A 16,544-nucleotide genomic window follows, 5' to 3' on the forward strand; every position below is an offset into this window, starting at 1 on the left:
TTCTAGGGAAGAAGTTATTAAGAGCTGTAAACTGAACACTTCCCAGTGCTCATACAGAATCAGAAGTCATTTGGGTTCCCATCACCAGAGTAAAAAGACCTCTCTGAATACATGGGAACTTCAGGGAAGACTTCAGAAGGGTCACCCACTTTGTAGTAGGACTAAATTCTAGAATGAAGACTATTCTACACCCATCCTGAACATAAGCCCCATGTGGATCAAATTGGTTTAGATGTAATTTAACTGCCCATTAGAACAAAGTCCAGTCCTCTTTTAACAGAATCTAACACTCAAGAATACAAATCAGCAATATTTAGCATACAGTAAAAACATTATAAACGTGAAAATATAACTTACAACCAAATGAACAAACCGAGTAAAGGCAGAAATGATGGAACTATGAGACAAGAATGTTGAAACAGCTAAGATAAATATGCTTACTTTAAAACAGTGGTCTAATCTTCCAACTGAAGAAGTCTTAGAAAAGAAGAGCAAAGTAAACCCAAAGTAAGCAGAAGGAATGTAAAAATAAAGATAAGAGCAGAAATCAGAGAGAAAGAAAATAGATAATAGAGGAAAAATATTAAAGCCAAATGCTGTTTTTTTTTTTTTTTTAAAGATCAATAGCCTCAGCAGTATCAGAAATGATATTGAGAAGAAGAGTAGGTAGAGACATGGGCAGTCCCCAGTTGGACATAGAGACAGGGTATTGAGTTACGGGGCAGCAAGAGAAGAGCCAAAACAAAGGCTAAGCTTCAAAAAGAGGAATGCCAAGTTTTCTTAGTGGAACCATTCTGAAATCAATTCCAGAGTATACCTATAACTTCTGACACTAGAGTGAGGTGAGGAGAAAGTGAAGGGAGGCCAGGATGGAAGTCAGGGGGATCCATCAAGTCATCTGTTGATATCTATGTAAGTGGGAATGAAAGGAAAGGTGGGTGGGAATAGGGATAACTGATCACTTAGAAGAGAGTATATTTTGTTTGCACTGTATTAAAAATTCAGATGCTGTGAAAGCTTTAGATATGGTCATTTTTCACTCTCAGATTTAACCTAGTGAATCAAGCCCAAGTTAACTTAAAATTGTATTTAGTAAGAAAGTGCCTAAACTTTTTTCTGTTGAGAATTTTCAAGATGAACATGGAAGTAAAAATCAAAAGAAATATGCAACGACTTGTGCAGTTCCCTGTCTTCACCCCTCTATCCCTGCCTTTAAATGTGATTTTCAACACTTAAATATTTTACTGGTTTTTTTTTTTTCCTTTGGTTTTGTTTTGTTGCCTAGTATTACTTTTTACTGCTGCAGGTAGTAAGTGACTATTTATGTACTATAGGCTAGGTAGAAATAGAGAAAAGTTCTATTAGATACATTTCAGGTGAAGGAAAATCATTGGGCTGAATTTTCAAATTATTTTTAATAAGGGTAGAGTCTAGGGTTAATATTGATTTAAAAATTCAATCTTTTTAGCTGAGTTATCCTTTTTTCTAAAGAAACTTACTTGAAAAGTGACTAAATTGCTTTCAATAAATCAATTATTAATGTGCCTGACAAAAGAGGAGTGTCTAGATTCTTTTTCACCAAAGTTAAATCTGGGTGTGTTAGGTTGTAGAATGGTTTTTATTGCCTGTCGTTTTTGTACTTGTTTGAATTGTTTGAATTTTAAAATAATGAGCATGTATCTTTTCTCTCCCCAAACAAATAGAGCTGTTAAAAAAAAATGTGCCTAGCATATAAGGAACGTTAATATTTATTGACTAAATGAATAAATAAAGTGGATTCTATGGGAAAATTAAGGGTAATATTTATTGTGTTACTATTAGGTTCAGTTATAATGCACATTGGTATTTTGGACATACTGGAAAGTAATTTTGTCTGTAATTCTAGTTTGTTATGCACCTCCTCGGAGAAGGCAATGGCAACCCATTCCAGTACTCTTGCCTGGAAAACCCCATGGATGGAGAAGCCTGGTATGCTGCAGTCATTGGGGTCACTAAGAGTCGGACACGACTGAGCGACTTCACTTTCACTTTTCACTTTCATACATTGGAGAAGGAAATAGCAACCCACTCCAGTGTTCTTGCCTGGAGAATCCCAGGGACAGGGGAGCCTGGTGGGCTGCCATCTATGGGGTCGCATAAGAGTTGGACACGACTGAAGCGACTTAGCAGCAGTGGCAGCATGCATCTCCCCCTCCCCCATGAAATATGTGGGTTTATGCCATTCTAGTGTACTTAGAAATATCTGTAACGCCCTTAAACACCTACCCTTTTCATACAGCTATTGAAGGGAGAAGAGCATCAAGAAAAATGTTTGCTTTCAAATGATTTCTATACTCTCTCTGTAATTTATTCCCACCCACCCCCTCCAAATATAAGGTATTTCTGGCAGCAAGAGCTCTCTAAGGAGAATGTTAATCTTACTTCAGCAGACAGAGTTGTTTTAATACAAAAAGTTAATTAAAACATGCAGCCTGTTTGCTACCAGCCGAGGAGAGAAGATGGCTTGTCAGTTTTCAGTATCTTCTTTTACTTCTGTTTATCCTTGTAAGTCATCTTTTTAAACTCTCCCAATTTGTTTGTTTCTTATCTCTCTTGAGATACAGTAGTGTTGTGGACTCCCCAGTTCATCACTGATCATGTGAGTAATGGGGTTTCTTTTCCAGTTGCCATGTTGTTCTTATCTCTTCTGCAAGAATAAAATACTTAAGCCCTAAATGTAAAACCTGAACAGAAAGGAAGTTCTAAATTTCATTACAAATTATCTTCTGTACCCCCCCAAATCAGTTCAGGGTGCCTTTTATTAAAGCATTTAAGAAATGCATATTTATAGCTAGAAATTATAAAAGCAAGTCTAAAAAAAATTTTTTTTAGCAGTGATGGAATCCAGTTAGATTTTCTGTTTATCATCAGATAGCACAAACTCAACTGTTGCGCTCTAGATTTTCAACAAAGGATGTTAAAAGTGAAGGTATACTTGAATCATACATGAGATGAGCATAATGTCCTATTTTTTTTCCTGGCATACTTTTTAATTACACTGTTTATTTTGGAATAATTTAGATTTACAGAAAAGTTGCAAATATGTTACAGAGTTTTTTTATCCCTCATCTCATTTTCCCTATTGTCATGTAATACAATCATGGTACATTTGTCAAAACTAAGAAATCAGTAGCAGTACATTACTATTAACTAAACTCCAGACTTTATTCAGATTCTGCTAGCTTTTCCACTAATGTCTTTTTTTCTGTTCTGTGATTCAATCCAGGATACCACATTGCATTTAGATATCATGTCTCTTTGCCTCCTCTGTTCTTTGACAGTTTATCAGTCTTTATCTTTCATAATTTTAACAGTTTTGAGAAGTATTGTCAGCTGTTTTGTTTATTATCATTTCTCAGTTTAGGTTTGCTTGATGTTTTCCACGTGTAGACTGAGTTTATGTTTTTAGGGGGAATGATACCACAGAAATAAATTGTCCTTCTCATCACATAATATTAGGGGTACATTTTGTCAATATGACTTACTATTGTTGATGTTAACCTTGAGTCATCTGGCCAAGGCGGTGTTTGCTAGGCTTCTTCACTATAAGGTTACCTCTACCCTCGATGCTCTGTTCTTCGTAGGTCAGTAAGTCCAGCCCATGCTCAAAGGAGGGGTAGATTAAACCTTTAGAGTATCTGCATAAATTATTTGAAATTTTGTAAGGAAGATCTGTCTTTTCTCCCTCATTTATTTCTTCAGTCATTTATTGATATCAGTATGGATCTGTGTGTGTTTATTTTATACTTAGAGTTGTAATTCCTTACTATGCTACTTTGCTGTTCGGGTGGTTCCAACTTTGGCAGATGGAAGCTCTTTCAGGTTGGCTCTTAAGTCCCCATCCTTTTGGATTTTTTGAAAACTTCTTTACTTTTTGGCACTGCAGGATGCTGTGGGCTCATCTTGTATTTTCTCTGCCCTAGTCCTAGAATCAACCATTTCTCCAAGAAGCCCTGGTTCCATGGTTAGTGGTATTTATAAACCAATATCTGGGCAATGAATATGCTCATTGCTACTGGAATGTCACTGTTTCTAGGCCTTCTCAACAGACAGAGCAAGGAAATACATGTATATATACTAATTCTTATATATATATATATATATATCTCACACCTTTAGTTATTTCTGTATCTTTTCATCTGTATGTATATTAAGCTAGACATCAGTTCATAGTGATAATGCTAACTAATCCCATACCATAGAATTGTTTTAGCTTTCCCCTTTTGTTTATCTGAACTTTTTAGCCTGGCTTCCACCGTCTATCATCCATCTCCTTATTTCTTCAGCTGTGGCATACAGGTAAAGCAGTTTCAGAAATGTTAACTTCTATCACTATAAGAAACAACCTGCCAACTAGAAAACTGTTCACGTACAGTTCCTTTTTCTTCTACCCTTACTGTTTCCAATCAAAACATGATTTTCCAAAGTAATTTTAAGTCAGCTCCTTTTTTTTTTTCTTGTACCCTTTTCAGTGAGATTATGTCTGCATTCCATCTTGAGGTCCCCAACCTCTTGGTTGATTTTTTTTTTAATGTGCATATATTAAAGTTTACTTTTTGTGTTGTAAGGTTCTTTGTGCTTTACCAGATACATAGTATCAGGTTATCTACCTCTCCAGAATATTCCCTCCACCCTAAAAATTTCCATGTGTCCCCTTTAGTAACTGCTGTCCATTCCCCCAGTCCCTCACAACCATTTACTTGTTTTTCTGTACTTTTAGTTTCACCTTTTGTAGAATGTCATATGAAGAGAATTGCATAATATGTAACCTTTCAGGTCTGCCTTTTTTCACTTAGGAAGACATTTAAGTTATATCCATCTTGTCTGAATCACTAGCTTGTTCCTTTTTATCAATGAATAGTATTACATTGTATGGATGTCTCACAGTTTGTTTGTCCATTACCCTGTTAAACAGTATCTTGGTTGCTTCCAGTTTTTAGTGTTATGAATAAAGCTGTTGTAAAAACTTACATACAGATTTTTGCATGAACATGTTTTCATTTCACTTGGGAAAATAACTAGAAATGTGACTGCTGAGTTGGTTATGTGGTGGATATATGTCTAACTTGATAAGAAACTGCCAAACTATCTGAAGTGGCTATTAACATTTTGCATTTCTATCAGCAGTAAATGAGAGTTCCTGTTGCTCTGCATCCTTTCCTAGTGTTAATTTTTAATAGCGTCCCCTTTCACTTTCAGTAGTGTCCTGTTTTGTATGATAAACTATGCAGTGTTAAGTAAGCACAATGACAGATTCTGTCTTCTTGTTTTGTGACTCTCTGTGAGGAATTTTGGTGTCTCTGTTGAGTCTAGTATATTTTATTGTTGTTGTTGAGAGATACAATTTTCCTCATTAGGAGCATGATTTTAAATCTTCTAATTTCAGTAATGGTGGATTAAGGAATAAATAGGTAAAGGAAATCAGAATTAAGTAATTCAATTGGTTAAACAGTTGACATCATGTAATGATGCCAGTCTCCTTGTGAGGTTCCTCATTGTGATATCACTCTTCTAATCGTCTATTCACTTTCTTTAATGACACCCACAAGCAATTCTGTGCATTTTTTTTTACTTTTAGTTTTGCAGTCTGACCATAATTTGGACATTTCTAATATCTCACAGGATAGAGAAAATGAAATCATTACAGCTTATAATGTAGTTCTGTATCAGGCTTAAAGGTTGAAGCCTCTAGGTTTAGATAGCAGGAACAGAAAGACATCTTTGTCTTTGTCTGTGGAACACCTGCATAGTAACTGTGGGTACCCATTATCCTTCAGATCTTTATGTCTCAGTGTTATTTTAATTTTCATATTTATTCTTTGGATTCCAGATTATTTTGGTTAACCTTTGGCATGCTGCATATTAGCTTTATCTTGAAGCCAAACAGAGCAAATAACGCTTTTCTTTCTTTAAAAAATTTCTACCCTCAGATCTCTTTACTTACTCTTTCTTATTCATACAAAAATAATGGTATCAGTGAAAATGAGGGTTAAGGATTTGCTAAGAAAATTTATGAGCATCTCATTTGTGGTATCTACCCAGGGTCTCTAGAGATAATTCATTTAAATGAAAATTGCTTATATTTCTAGAAATCCAGGCTGCTGCTTCAGTTTGTCATGCAAGTGAGAATGCTGCTCACAGGTCAGAGGCCACAGGTGCATCTACAGGCCTGTCATCTCATCTTTCAGTTCAGTTCAGTTCAGTCTCTCAGTTGTGTCCGACTCTTTGCGACCCCATGAATCGCAGCACGCTAGGCCTCCCTGTCCATCACCAACTCCCAGAGTTTACTCAAACTCATGTCCATCGAGTCGGTGGTGCCATCCAGCCATCTCATCCTCTGTCGTCCCCTTCTCCTCCTGCCAGCAATCCCTCCTAGCATCAGGGTCTTTTCCAGTGAGTCAACTCTTCGCATGAGGTGGCCAAAGTATAGAGTTTCAGCTGCAGCATCAGTCCTTCCAATGAAAACCCAGGACGATCTCCCTCAGGATGGACTGGTTGGATCTCCTTGCATTTCAAGGGACTCTCAGAGTCTTCTCCAACACCACAATTGAAAAGCATCAATTTTTCAGCATTCAGCTTTCTTTATAATCCAGCTCTCACATCCATACATGACCACTGGAAAAACCATAGCCTTAACTAGATGGACCTTTGTTGGGAAAGTAATGTCTCTGCTTTTTAGTATGCTATCTAGGTTGGTCATAACTTTCCTTCCAAGGAGTAAGTGTCTTTTAATTTCACGGCTGCAATTATCATCTGCAGTGATTTTGGAGCCCCCAAAAATAAAGTCTGACACTGCTTCCACTATTTCCCCATCTATTTGCCATGAAGTGATGGGACCAGATGCCATGATCTTAGTTTTCTGAATGTTGAGCTTTAAGCCAACTTTTTCACTCTCCTCTTTCACTTTCATCAAGAGGCTTTTAAGTTCCTCTTCACTTTCTGCCATAAGGGTGGTGTCATATGCCTATCTGAGGTTATTGATATTTCTCCTGGCAGTCTTGATTCCAGCTTGTGCTTCTTCCAGCCCAGCGTTTCTCATGATGTAATCTGCATATAAGTTAAATAAGCAGGGTGACAATATACAGCCTTGATGTACTCCTTTTCCTATTTGGAACCAGTCTGTTGTTCCATGTCCGGTTCTAACTGTTGATTCCTGACCTGCATATAGGTTTCTCAAGAGGTGGGTCAGGTGGTCTGGTATTCCCATCTCTTTCAGAATTTTCCACAGTTCATTGTAATCCACACAGCCAAAGGCTTTGGCATAGTCAATAAAGCAGAAATAGATATCTTTCTGGAACTCTCTTGCTTTTTTGATGATCCAGTGGATGTTGGCAATTTGATCTCTGGTTCCTCTACCTTTTATAAAGCCAGCTTGAACATCTGGTAGTTCACAGTTCACGTATTGCTGAAGCCTTGCTTGGAGAATTTTGAGCATTACTTTAGTAGCATGTGAGATGAGTGCAATTGTGTGGTAGTTTGAGCATTCTTTGGGATTGCCTTTCTTTGGGATTGGAATGAAAACTGACTTTTTCCAGTCCTGTGGCTACTGCTGAGTTTTCCGAATTTGCTGGCATATTGAATGCAGCACTTTCGCAGCATCATCTTTCAGGATTTGAAATAGCTGAACTGGAATTCCATCACCTCCACTAGCTTTGTTCGTAGTGATGCTTTCTAAGGCCCACTTGACTTCACATTCCAGGATGTCTGGCTCTAGATGAGTGATCACACCATTGTGATTATCTGGGCCGTGAAGATCTTTTTTGTACAGTCCTTCTATGTATTCTTGCCACCTCTTCTTAATATATTCTGCTTCTGTTAGGTCCGTACCATTTCTGTCCTTTATCAAACCCATCCTTGCATGAAATGTTCCCTTGGTATCTCTAATTTTCTTGAAGAGATCTCTAGTCTTTCCCATTCTGTTGTTTTCTTCTATTTCTTTGCATTGATCACTGAGGAAGGCTTTCTTATCTCTCCTTGCTATTCTTTGGAACTCTGCATTCAGATGGGAATATCTTCCCTTTTCTCCTTTGCTTTTCGCTTCTCTTCTTTTCACAGCTATTTATAAGGCCTCCTCAGACAACCATTTTGCCTTTTTGCATTTCTTTTCCATGGGGATGGTCTTGATCCCTGTCTCCTGTACAGTGTCACGAACCTCCATCCATAGTTCATCAGGCACTCTGTCTATCAGATCTAGTCCCTTAAATCTATTTCTCACTTCCACTGTATAGTCATAAGGGATTTGATTTAGGTCATACCTGAATGTTCTAGTGGTTTTCCCTACTTTCTTCAATTTCAGTCTGAATTTGGCAACAAGGAGTTCATGATCTGAGCCACACTCAGCTCCTGGTCTTGTTTTTGCTGACTGTATAGAACTTCTCCATCTTTGGCTGCAAAGAATATAATCAATCTGATTTTGGTGTTGACCATCTGGTGATGTCCATGGGTAGAGTCTTCTCTTGTGTTGTTGGAAGAGAGTGTTTGCTATGACCAGTGCGTTCTCTTGGCAAAACTCTATTAGCCTTTGCCCTGCTTCATTCCGTACTCCAAGGCCAAATTTCCTGTTACTCCAGGTGTTTCTTGACTTCCTACTTTTGCATTCCAGTCCTCTATAATGAAAAGAACATCTTTTTTGGGTGTTAGTTCTAAAAAAATCTTGTAGGTCTTCATAGAACCGTTCAACTTCAGCTTCTTCAGCATTACTGGTTGGGGCATTGGCTTGGATTACCGTGATATTGAATGGTTTGCCTTGCAAACGAACAGAGATCATTCTGTCGTTTTTGAGATTGCATCCAAGTACTGCATTTCGGACTCTTTTGTTGACCATGATGGCTACTCCATTTCTTCTAAAGGATTCCTGCCCACAGTAGTAGATATAATGGTCATCTAGGTTAAATTCACCCATTCCAGTCCATTTTAGTTCGCTGATTCCTAGAATGTCGACATTCACTCTTGCCATCTCCTGTTTGACCACATCCAATTTGCCTTGATTTGGGAAACTAACGTTCCAGGTTCCTATGCAGTATTGCTCTTTACAGCATCAGACCTTGCTTCTATCACCAGTCACATCGACAACTGGGTATTGTTTTTGCTTTGGCTCCGTCCCTTCATTCTTTCTGGAGTTACTTGTCCACTGATCTCCATTAGCATATTGGGCACCTACCGACCTGGGGATTTCCTCTTTCAGTATCCTATCATTTTTCCTTTTCATACTGTTCATGGGGTTCTCAAGGCAAGAATACTCAAGTGGTTTACCATTCCCTTTTCCAATAGACCACATTCTGTCAGACCTCTCCACCATGACCCGTCCATCTTGGGTGGCCCCACATGGCATGGCTTAGTTTCACTGAGTTAGACAAGGCTGTGGTCCTGTAATCAAGTTGGCTAGTTTTCTGTGATTATGGTTTTAGTGTGTCTGCCCTCTGATGCCCTCTCACAACACCTACTGTCTTACTTGGGTTTCTCTTACCTTGGACTTGGGGTATCTCTTCACGGCTCTCCAGCAAAGCGCAGCTGCTGCTCCTTGGATGTGGGGTAGCTTCTGTCGGCCACCGCCCCTGACCTTGGGCATGGGGTAGCTCCTCTCGGGACCTGCCAACTAACCTTTCTGATCTTTTTTCACAGGTGGTGGAGAGAAGATGGGGAACAATGCAGTTTCCAGGTGTCAAGGTCTAAGTAGGTCAAGTCAGACCCTTTTTGGGAATGTCTAGTCCACAATGGTCAGGATACCAAAGCATATTGCAATGGTTAGCAGAAAACTGACAAACCCATCAGAATTATTTGAGGAGATGGCAGTTTGTGGATTAAATTGCTCCGTTAATGATTTTCCTTTCCTTAGATTGAATTCAGATAAAAGATTCCTCTGCATCTAGTACTGTGGGAAAAAGATAAAAGGGAGAATCCTAACTTTGAACTTCCCTGGTTAATTTTTATTCATTTATGTATTTTTATCGAAGTATAGTTGATTTACAGTATTGTGTTAATTTCTACTGTATATCAAAGTGATTAAGTTTTATATATATATATTTACATATATATATTCTTTTTTATATTCATTTCCATTATGATTTATTACAGGATGTTAAATATAGTTCCTTGTGCTAAACAGTAGGACCTTGTTTTTATCCTAGATTATTTTAAAATTTTCCATTGCTTTAGATCTTGAGGAAATATTTGAAGATTTCCTTTATTACCGAGAGTGATTGCTACTTAATGTTCTTTCAAACTCAGAAAATCACTTTATGGTGAAAGTAAAAAATTAAGCTTTTGAAAGATGTTTCTCCTTGATTAAATGTGATTCAGTTAGTTTCAATGTTAAAGATGATAAACCCAGCATTTTGCTCTGTCTGAATCTTGAGAGCACCAGGCATTTTGGACAAATCAGTTAACTAGTTGGGCCTTGTTCTTTTGTAAAATGAGAAAATTTAGACTAGTGAGCTCTTGGATACCTTCCAACTCTATAGTATGTGGTCTTATGACATGAGTGGCTGTCTTAGATTTTACCCCAAAATGAATAATTACCAAATAATGTCAATGATTTAAATGTAAACCTAGCCCTGCCGTGAGCCTTCATAAAACACAGAACAATGTTTACTGTGTTCAAATGACATTTTAATATAGAATCAACTTTTTAGTTTTTGGTTTTTTTAAATCTATGTCCCCAATTATAATTGTTTAAATTATAATCTTTCTGCGTGTATCTAATATGCATGAGGTTACTTGTCTAATTTACAGATATCTTTTGTAAATTGTTTTGATTCCTGTATATGGGAATTCAGAAGAAAAGTTCAGTGCCAGATTTTTTCCCCCTGTGAATACATATAACTATTTATTAGTTTTAAAAATGTGGGTTAGAGTTGGTTTTCGAAAAGAAAAATTTGCAGCTGCCCTTTCAAAGACGCTATTTTAGAGGACAGGCTAGAGAATGAAGAGAGTGGAGAAAGGGAGGTTAACTTTACCTTCATTTAATGTGAAGTTCCAAGGTAGATGTTCTGTTTACTTAACAATCAATAAGATATTACATATTACATATGATTTTCTGTAGACTTTTTACTATGCCTTTCATGGGATATCTCGTTCCAGTAAGCCACCCTGTTAGATATTTTAAGCAGTGTATTTTTGCTGAAGTGTACAGTAGTGATTTTTAAAGGTGGAATTGGCAACACCTGGAAACTTACAGATTTGATGAAATTTCCAGGCCATATAAAATTGTTGCTGTGAACTTAACATGTAAAAGAGCATTATAACTCTGCATCCGTGTTTGCTTGGCCTGGTGTGGTTGTCTGTTTCTTGGAATGAACACAGAGAAAGAAATTAAAAGGCACAAATAATAAATTAGCTTTTCTCTTTTTGTGTCTTCATCAAACCAGTATTTGCAGAGATCCTTCTGTTCCTCCTCTCTTTATAGTCCACCAGACATTTCATATTTGAAAGACTGTATGAAGCTTACTCCTTTGATCCCTCCTCTTTGAAAGGATTCCCAAATGCCAGCATTCCTCCTAGTTAAGTTTTCATTCAGCTTTTCTTTTGTTTTGCTTCATAATTTAGTGGTAAATTATAGATTATTTATTTATTTTTTAAAAGATGTTTGAGCTTGCAGACTTGAGCTTTTAATTTTCTTGGTTTCACTGTCATACAGTAAAAATTAGTCTATCTGGCATTAACTGAAACTTCCTCACTGCGTACACATGCAACAACAACCTAACATAAAGAATAATGATAGTTGGTTACAGCCATGACCCTAAGGCAGTGCAAGATACCTAAATGTTGTCTGATTTATTCAAGAAAGATAAGATCACATCAACTCAGTTTGTTGTAAGTTTTGTTCCAATTCATTTGACAAGTACTAATCTATGTTTAGTGAGTGGATATTAAACAGACCACCCCATTCCCTAATCTAACAGGGTACGAGGGTGTTTGTTGTGTTTTATGTCAACTCTGCTGTAGAGATGTTCTGCATGAAAGATGTTTTCAATTAAAAATTCAAGAAGGTAATACTGGCACCCCTTATATTAGGATCATGTTCTGAAGATTTCTCAAATCTTCAGTTAGTCAATTCAGTCGCTCAGTTGTTTGCAATTCTTTGTGACCCCATGGACTGCAGCACGACAGGCTTCCCTGTCCATCACCAACTCCTGGAGCTTGCTCAGACTCATGTCCATCAAGTCGGTGATGCCATCCAACCATTTCATCCTCTGTCATCCCTTTCTCTTCCCGCCTTCAATCTTTCCCAGCATCAGGGTCTTTTCTAATGAGTCAGCTCTTTGTATTAGGTGGCCAAAGTATTGGAGCTTCAGCTTCAGCATCAGTCCTTCCAGTGAATATTCAGGATTGATTTCCTTTAGGATTGACTGGTTTGATCTCCTTGTAGTCCAAGGAACTCTCAAGGGTCTTCTCAACACCTCAGTTCAAAAGCATCAATTCTTTGGCTCTCAACTTTCTTTATGGTTCAACTCTCACATCTCAAATCTTTCCTGTCCTCAAGATAGTTGAAGTCTAAAAATAGAAAGAGATGGAATTCAGAAATCAGTACTCCTCTGGAAAGCCTCACTATAGCAATGCTTTCTTCTAAGCATTCACATTCCCAGACTTTTTTCGAAGATTCATTTGAGCAAACTTTTGTTGAACACTCACTATATATAAGATAATGCAATAGGAAATAAACAACAGTGTCAGGAATGAAGGGAAATAGAACTATGCTGTTGATAGTTTTATGGCTGTCAAGGACTTCACACTCTTTAACAGTTCCCTAAATTAACTTTCAGGCCTGTAGTTATAAATCTGAAAGAGTTTTGGTATGTTTTATTTTTGAAATTTGTTTGAGCATTTTGCAGCAGTCAGCTGGAAAGCACCAGGGAAGCAAATGATCTATTCAAAAGTCCAGAAGGGCTTGTGTGTGCTATCTTAATATAGCTTTATTGAGATATAATTTACATATGATAAACTTCATCTTTTAAAGAGACTAGTTCTTTGAGTTTTGGTATACTCACAGAGTTGTACAGCCATCACCACTTTCTAATAATTTTATAACATTTTCATCATTCCCAAAAGAACTGAACTCATTAGTGGTCACTTTTCCTAGTCCTCCACCATCAACCTGAGGTAACCATTAATCTGGCTTCTTTGTTTATGGATTTGCCTATTCTAGATATTTCATGTAAATGGAATTATAGAATATTTGTGTTTTTGTGTCTGGCTTCTTTGACTTTGCATAGTATATTCAAGGTACATCTATTTTGTAGCATATACTAATACTTCATTTCTTTTTATGACTGAATAATATTCTGTTATATGGATTTGCTGCATTTTATTTATCCATCAATCAGTTGCTAGATATTTGAGTTGTTAACTACTTTTTTGCTCTTACAAATGATACTGCTGTGTACATGTGTATGTTAGTTTTTATATAAGCTGTATGTTCTAATTTCTCTTGGATATACCTATGAGTGAAATTATTGGATCATATGCTGACTTTGTTTAACCTTTTAAAACTGTTTTCCAAAGTGACTATATAGCTTTTCAATTCTATCATCAGTGAGTGAGGGTTCTAGTTTCTCCATACCATCATCAACACTTGTTCTCTCTTTTATAATTTTAGCCACCCTAATGGATGTGAAGTGGTATATCACTGTGGCTTTAATTTGCATTTCCTTAATGGCTAATAACATTGAGCATCTTTTCCTGTGCTTTTTGGCTATTAAAGTATTTTCTTCAGAGAAACATCTATTTCAGTCCTTTCCACATCTAAAAATTGTGTCATTTGCCTTTTTGTTGTTGAATTGTAAGAGTTCTTTATATAATCTTGGTACAACTCTTATCAGCTATATAATTTGCAAATATTCTCTTCCATTATGTGGGTTGTTTTTTCACTTTCTTGATAGTATCCTCTGTTGCACAAAAGTTTTTAATTTTTACGACATCCAACTTATTTATTCTTTTTTTCTTTTGTTGCTCATGTTATATCTAAGAAGCTATTGCCTAATTCAAGGTTATGAAGATATACTCCTGGTAATTTCTTCTAAGTGTTTATAGTTTATTTCTATGATCCATGTTGAATTAATTTTTGTATATAGTGTGAGATAAGAGTCCAGCTTCATTCTTTAGTATGTAGCTACCCAGTTGTCCCATACCATTTATACCGTTCTTTCCACATTGAATGAACTTGGTACCCTTATCAAAAACTAACTGATTTTAAATCTAAGAGTTTGTTTCTGGATTTTCCAGTCTATTCCATTTATCTGTTTGTTTATCTTTATGCCATTGATACACTGTCTTTATTATTTTTACTTTGTAGTAGGTTTTGAAATTCCACACATGATATTTTACTTTTTACTTTTCCTCAGTGCCCACAACTTTTGGTTACCAGTTTTCAAATCTGACTTTTTAATATTTTTCAGGCTGATTTGAGACTGTGCCCCTACTAATAATTCATTGGTTTAGGATCTTAACTATTTGTTGTTGTTGTTTTGTTGCCCAGCCCCACCCAAAAGCATTAGCTTCTTAACTGGTTGTTTATGTTAATTCATTCAGCCATTTTTGTTTTTTACCTGCTGCACGTGACATATAGCTATTGGGGGGTATAACAATGAATACGTCAGATATAATCTGTATTCTCATAGACTTTACATTCTAGTTGGGGAAGCACAATAAATAAGTTTAAAACAATTAGTGTGATGAAGGGAATTAAAATAATCTTTATAAAAGTTAATCTAATTACTTTCCTGATTAAAATTCTTCAGTGACTTCCCATTACTTTCAGGATGAAGTTCATATTTCTCATTTAATTTTAGTATTATCTTATCAAATTATAAGAGAACTTTTTCCAACATTAACATCTTTCAGTAAGTTCCCTGCTATCTTCCTTTGTGAATATTTCTTTTTTCTTATAAACTGTGTATCTAGTATTAAACCTCTTAAAATTTTATCTGTAGCTGTAAAAAATTTGCAGCAGACTCTTTATCTTAACATATTGGCTTCTGTATTGCCAATATTGGCTTGTTTATTGTAGTATACTTTAATTACTGTAGTTTTAATGAAATATGTATAAGTAAGATGAAATATTTTAAAGTATATTGACATCCTAAAATGGAAGTCAAAAAGTACAGCTGCAAAAGTTATCCCATAATGAAAGCATTTTAGTTGCATTGCATGAAACTCAGTCATAGCACATCAAATTGTGATCTTTGAATGTGCCAAATGTTCTAAATATTAAATTCTGCCTTTGACCATACTGCCTAGCTTGTTTAAAAAATATCTAATGAGTTTACTACTTCAGTTTCTTGGATATGTAAGTAAACATAAGCAGGATCATAAGAAAAAATGAAACATATCCATAAATGAGGTTAAAAAAAAATCTCGTGTCCAAGATGACCAAGAGGATGAGTCAGTTTTCTGTTGCCATAAAGAAATTCTGTTGTTACTGAGTATTTAATAGTATTTTAAATATACTTTAAAACTCTTTGATTTAAAATTGTTTTCTATTTCAATTGGTGATGAAACACAAAACCCAGAAGAAAACAAGGGCTGGATTTGGCCCCTTTCTAGCCTTATGATAATGGAGATCAGAGTCAGGAAAAGCACCTTATCTCCTAGCTCAGTAGTCTAACAAATACTTATTGAATGCTTACTGTGTGCCACATACTGTTTTATGCACCAGGCATGCAGTATACTCATGGCAAACAAGGCTCCTGCCACAATAGGGCAGACTGATAAAGAGAAAAGGGGATGGTGTCTAATATAATCTAGTGGGTATTGTTTTACCTAAAATAAACCTTAAGTTTTTTCTTTTACGTCTTTTAGCACATTCTGTGCCTCAATTTAGATTATTAATAACTTTTAGGGAAAGAAATAGTAGAAAAATAAATCTGTATCTCTTGAGACTTCCAGTTTCTGCTCTAACATGTGAAGAGCTTAGAAATTGTTGCTCCCCTTCTTCTACAAGAAAAAAAAACTCTGAAACTGAAAATCAGTAACTTTTAATATATTTCTCAGAGTTGAGGTCATAGGACAATCGTCACTCTGAAAACTAGAGAGGTGAATACAGAGCACCAGCTGCTGCAGTTTGTAGGATCACTTAAATGATAACTTACTAGTTGCTTGAAGACTGACTGTGGACTAGCTTGAGAGTTAAGAACTCCTGGGAATCCAGTCTAAGGAGATCCCCACACTTTTATGACTTTTGTCTCCAGGTGTCTCACCACTTTTCATGTTGAAGATCTGAGAAAAATCCCTTATGTTTCTGACAGGTGGAAAGGGAAAGTAAGCATTTTGAAGTGCTCCCAGTTCTCTTTTCAGTAAGGAGGGCCAGCCGTCCAAGGAAACTCCTAGAGCTTTATCTCACCTAGGAAAGGGCAGTTAGGCAGCTCAGCCCCCTGTATGCTTTCTTTCTCATATAACGGGATGGAAAAACACTAAGAATTTCTTCTTTAGAGGGACTCAGACCCACTAAAAAACCAAAAAAAAAAAAAGAACCAAAACTGATCATCAAAGGAGTGAAAATAATGAGTTAT

The 16,544-nt window shown here is 36.4% G+C and overlaps 1 protein-coding gene across 3 annotated transcripts in view; it reads left to right on the forward strand.

Moving 5' to 3' along the window:
- The window catches only part of PDSS2 (decaprenyl diphosphate synthase subunit 2), a 254,362-nt gene that overhangs the window by 48,626 nt on the left and 189,192 nt on the right, over window positions 1-16,544 (forward strand). The window contains exon 2 of one of the 3 annotated variants that reach the window (XM_020892367.2): window positions 9,661-9,711. The exons of the other annotated variants lie outside the window; for them this stretch is intronic. Within the exon in view, the coding sequence (XP_020748026.1) occupies window positions 9,661-9,711 (51 nt within the window). The remainder of the gene's footprint in view (window positions 1-9,660; window positions 9,712-16,544) is intronic. 3 annotated transcript variants of the gene reach the window in all.

The sequence above is a fragment of the Odocoileus virginianus genome, chromosome 19 (genome assembly GCF_023699985.2).
Source record: "Odocoileus virginianus isolate 20LAN1187 ecotype Illinois chromosome 19, Ovbor_1.2, whole genome shotgun sequence".
In the NCBI taxonomy this organism is placed as follows: domain Eukaryota; kingdom Metazoa; phylum Chordata; class Mammalia; order Artiodactyla; family Cervidae; genus Odocoileus; species Odocoileus virginianus.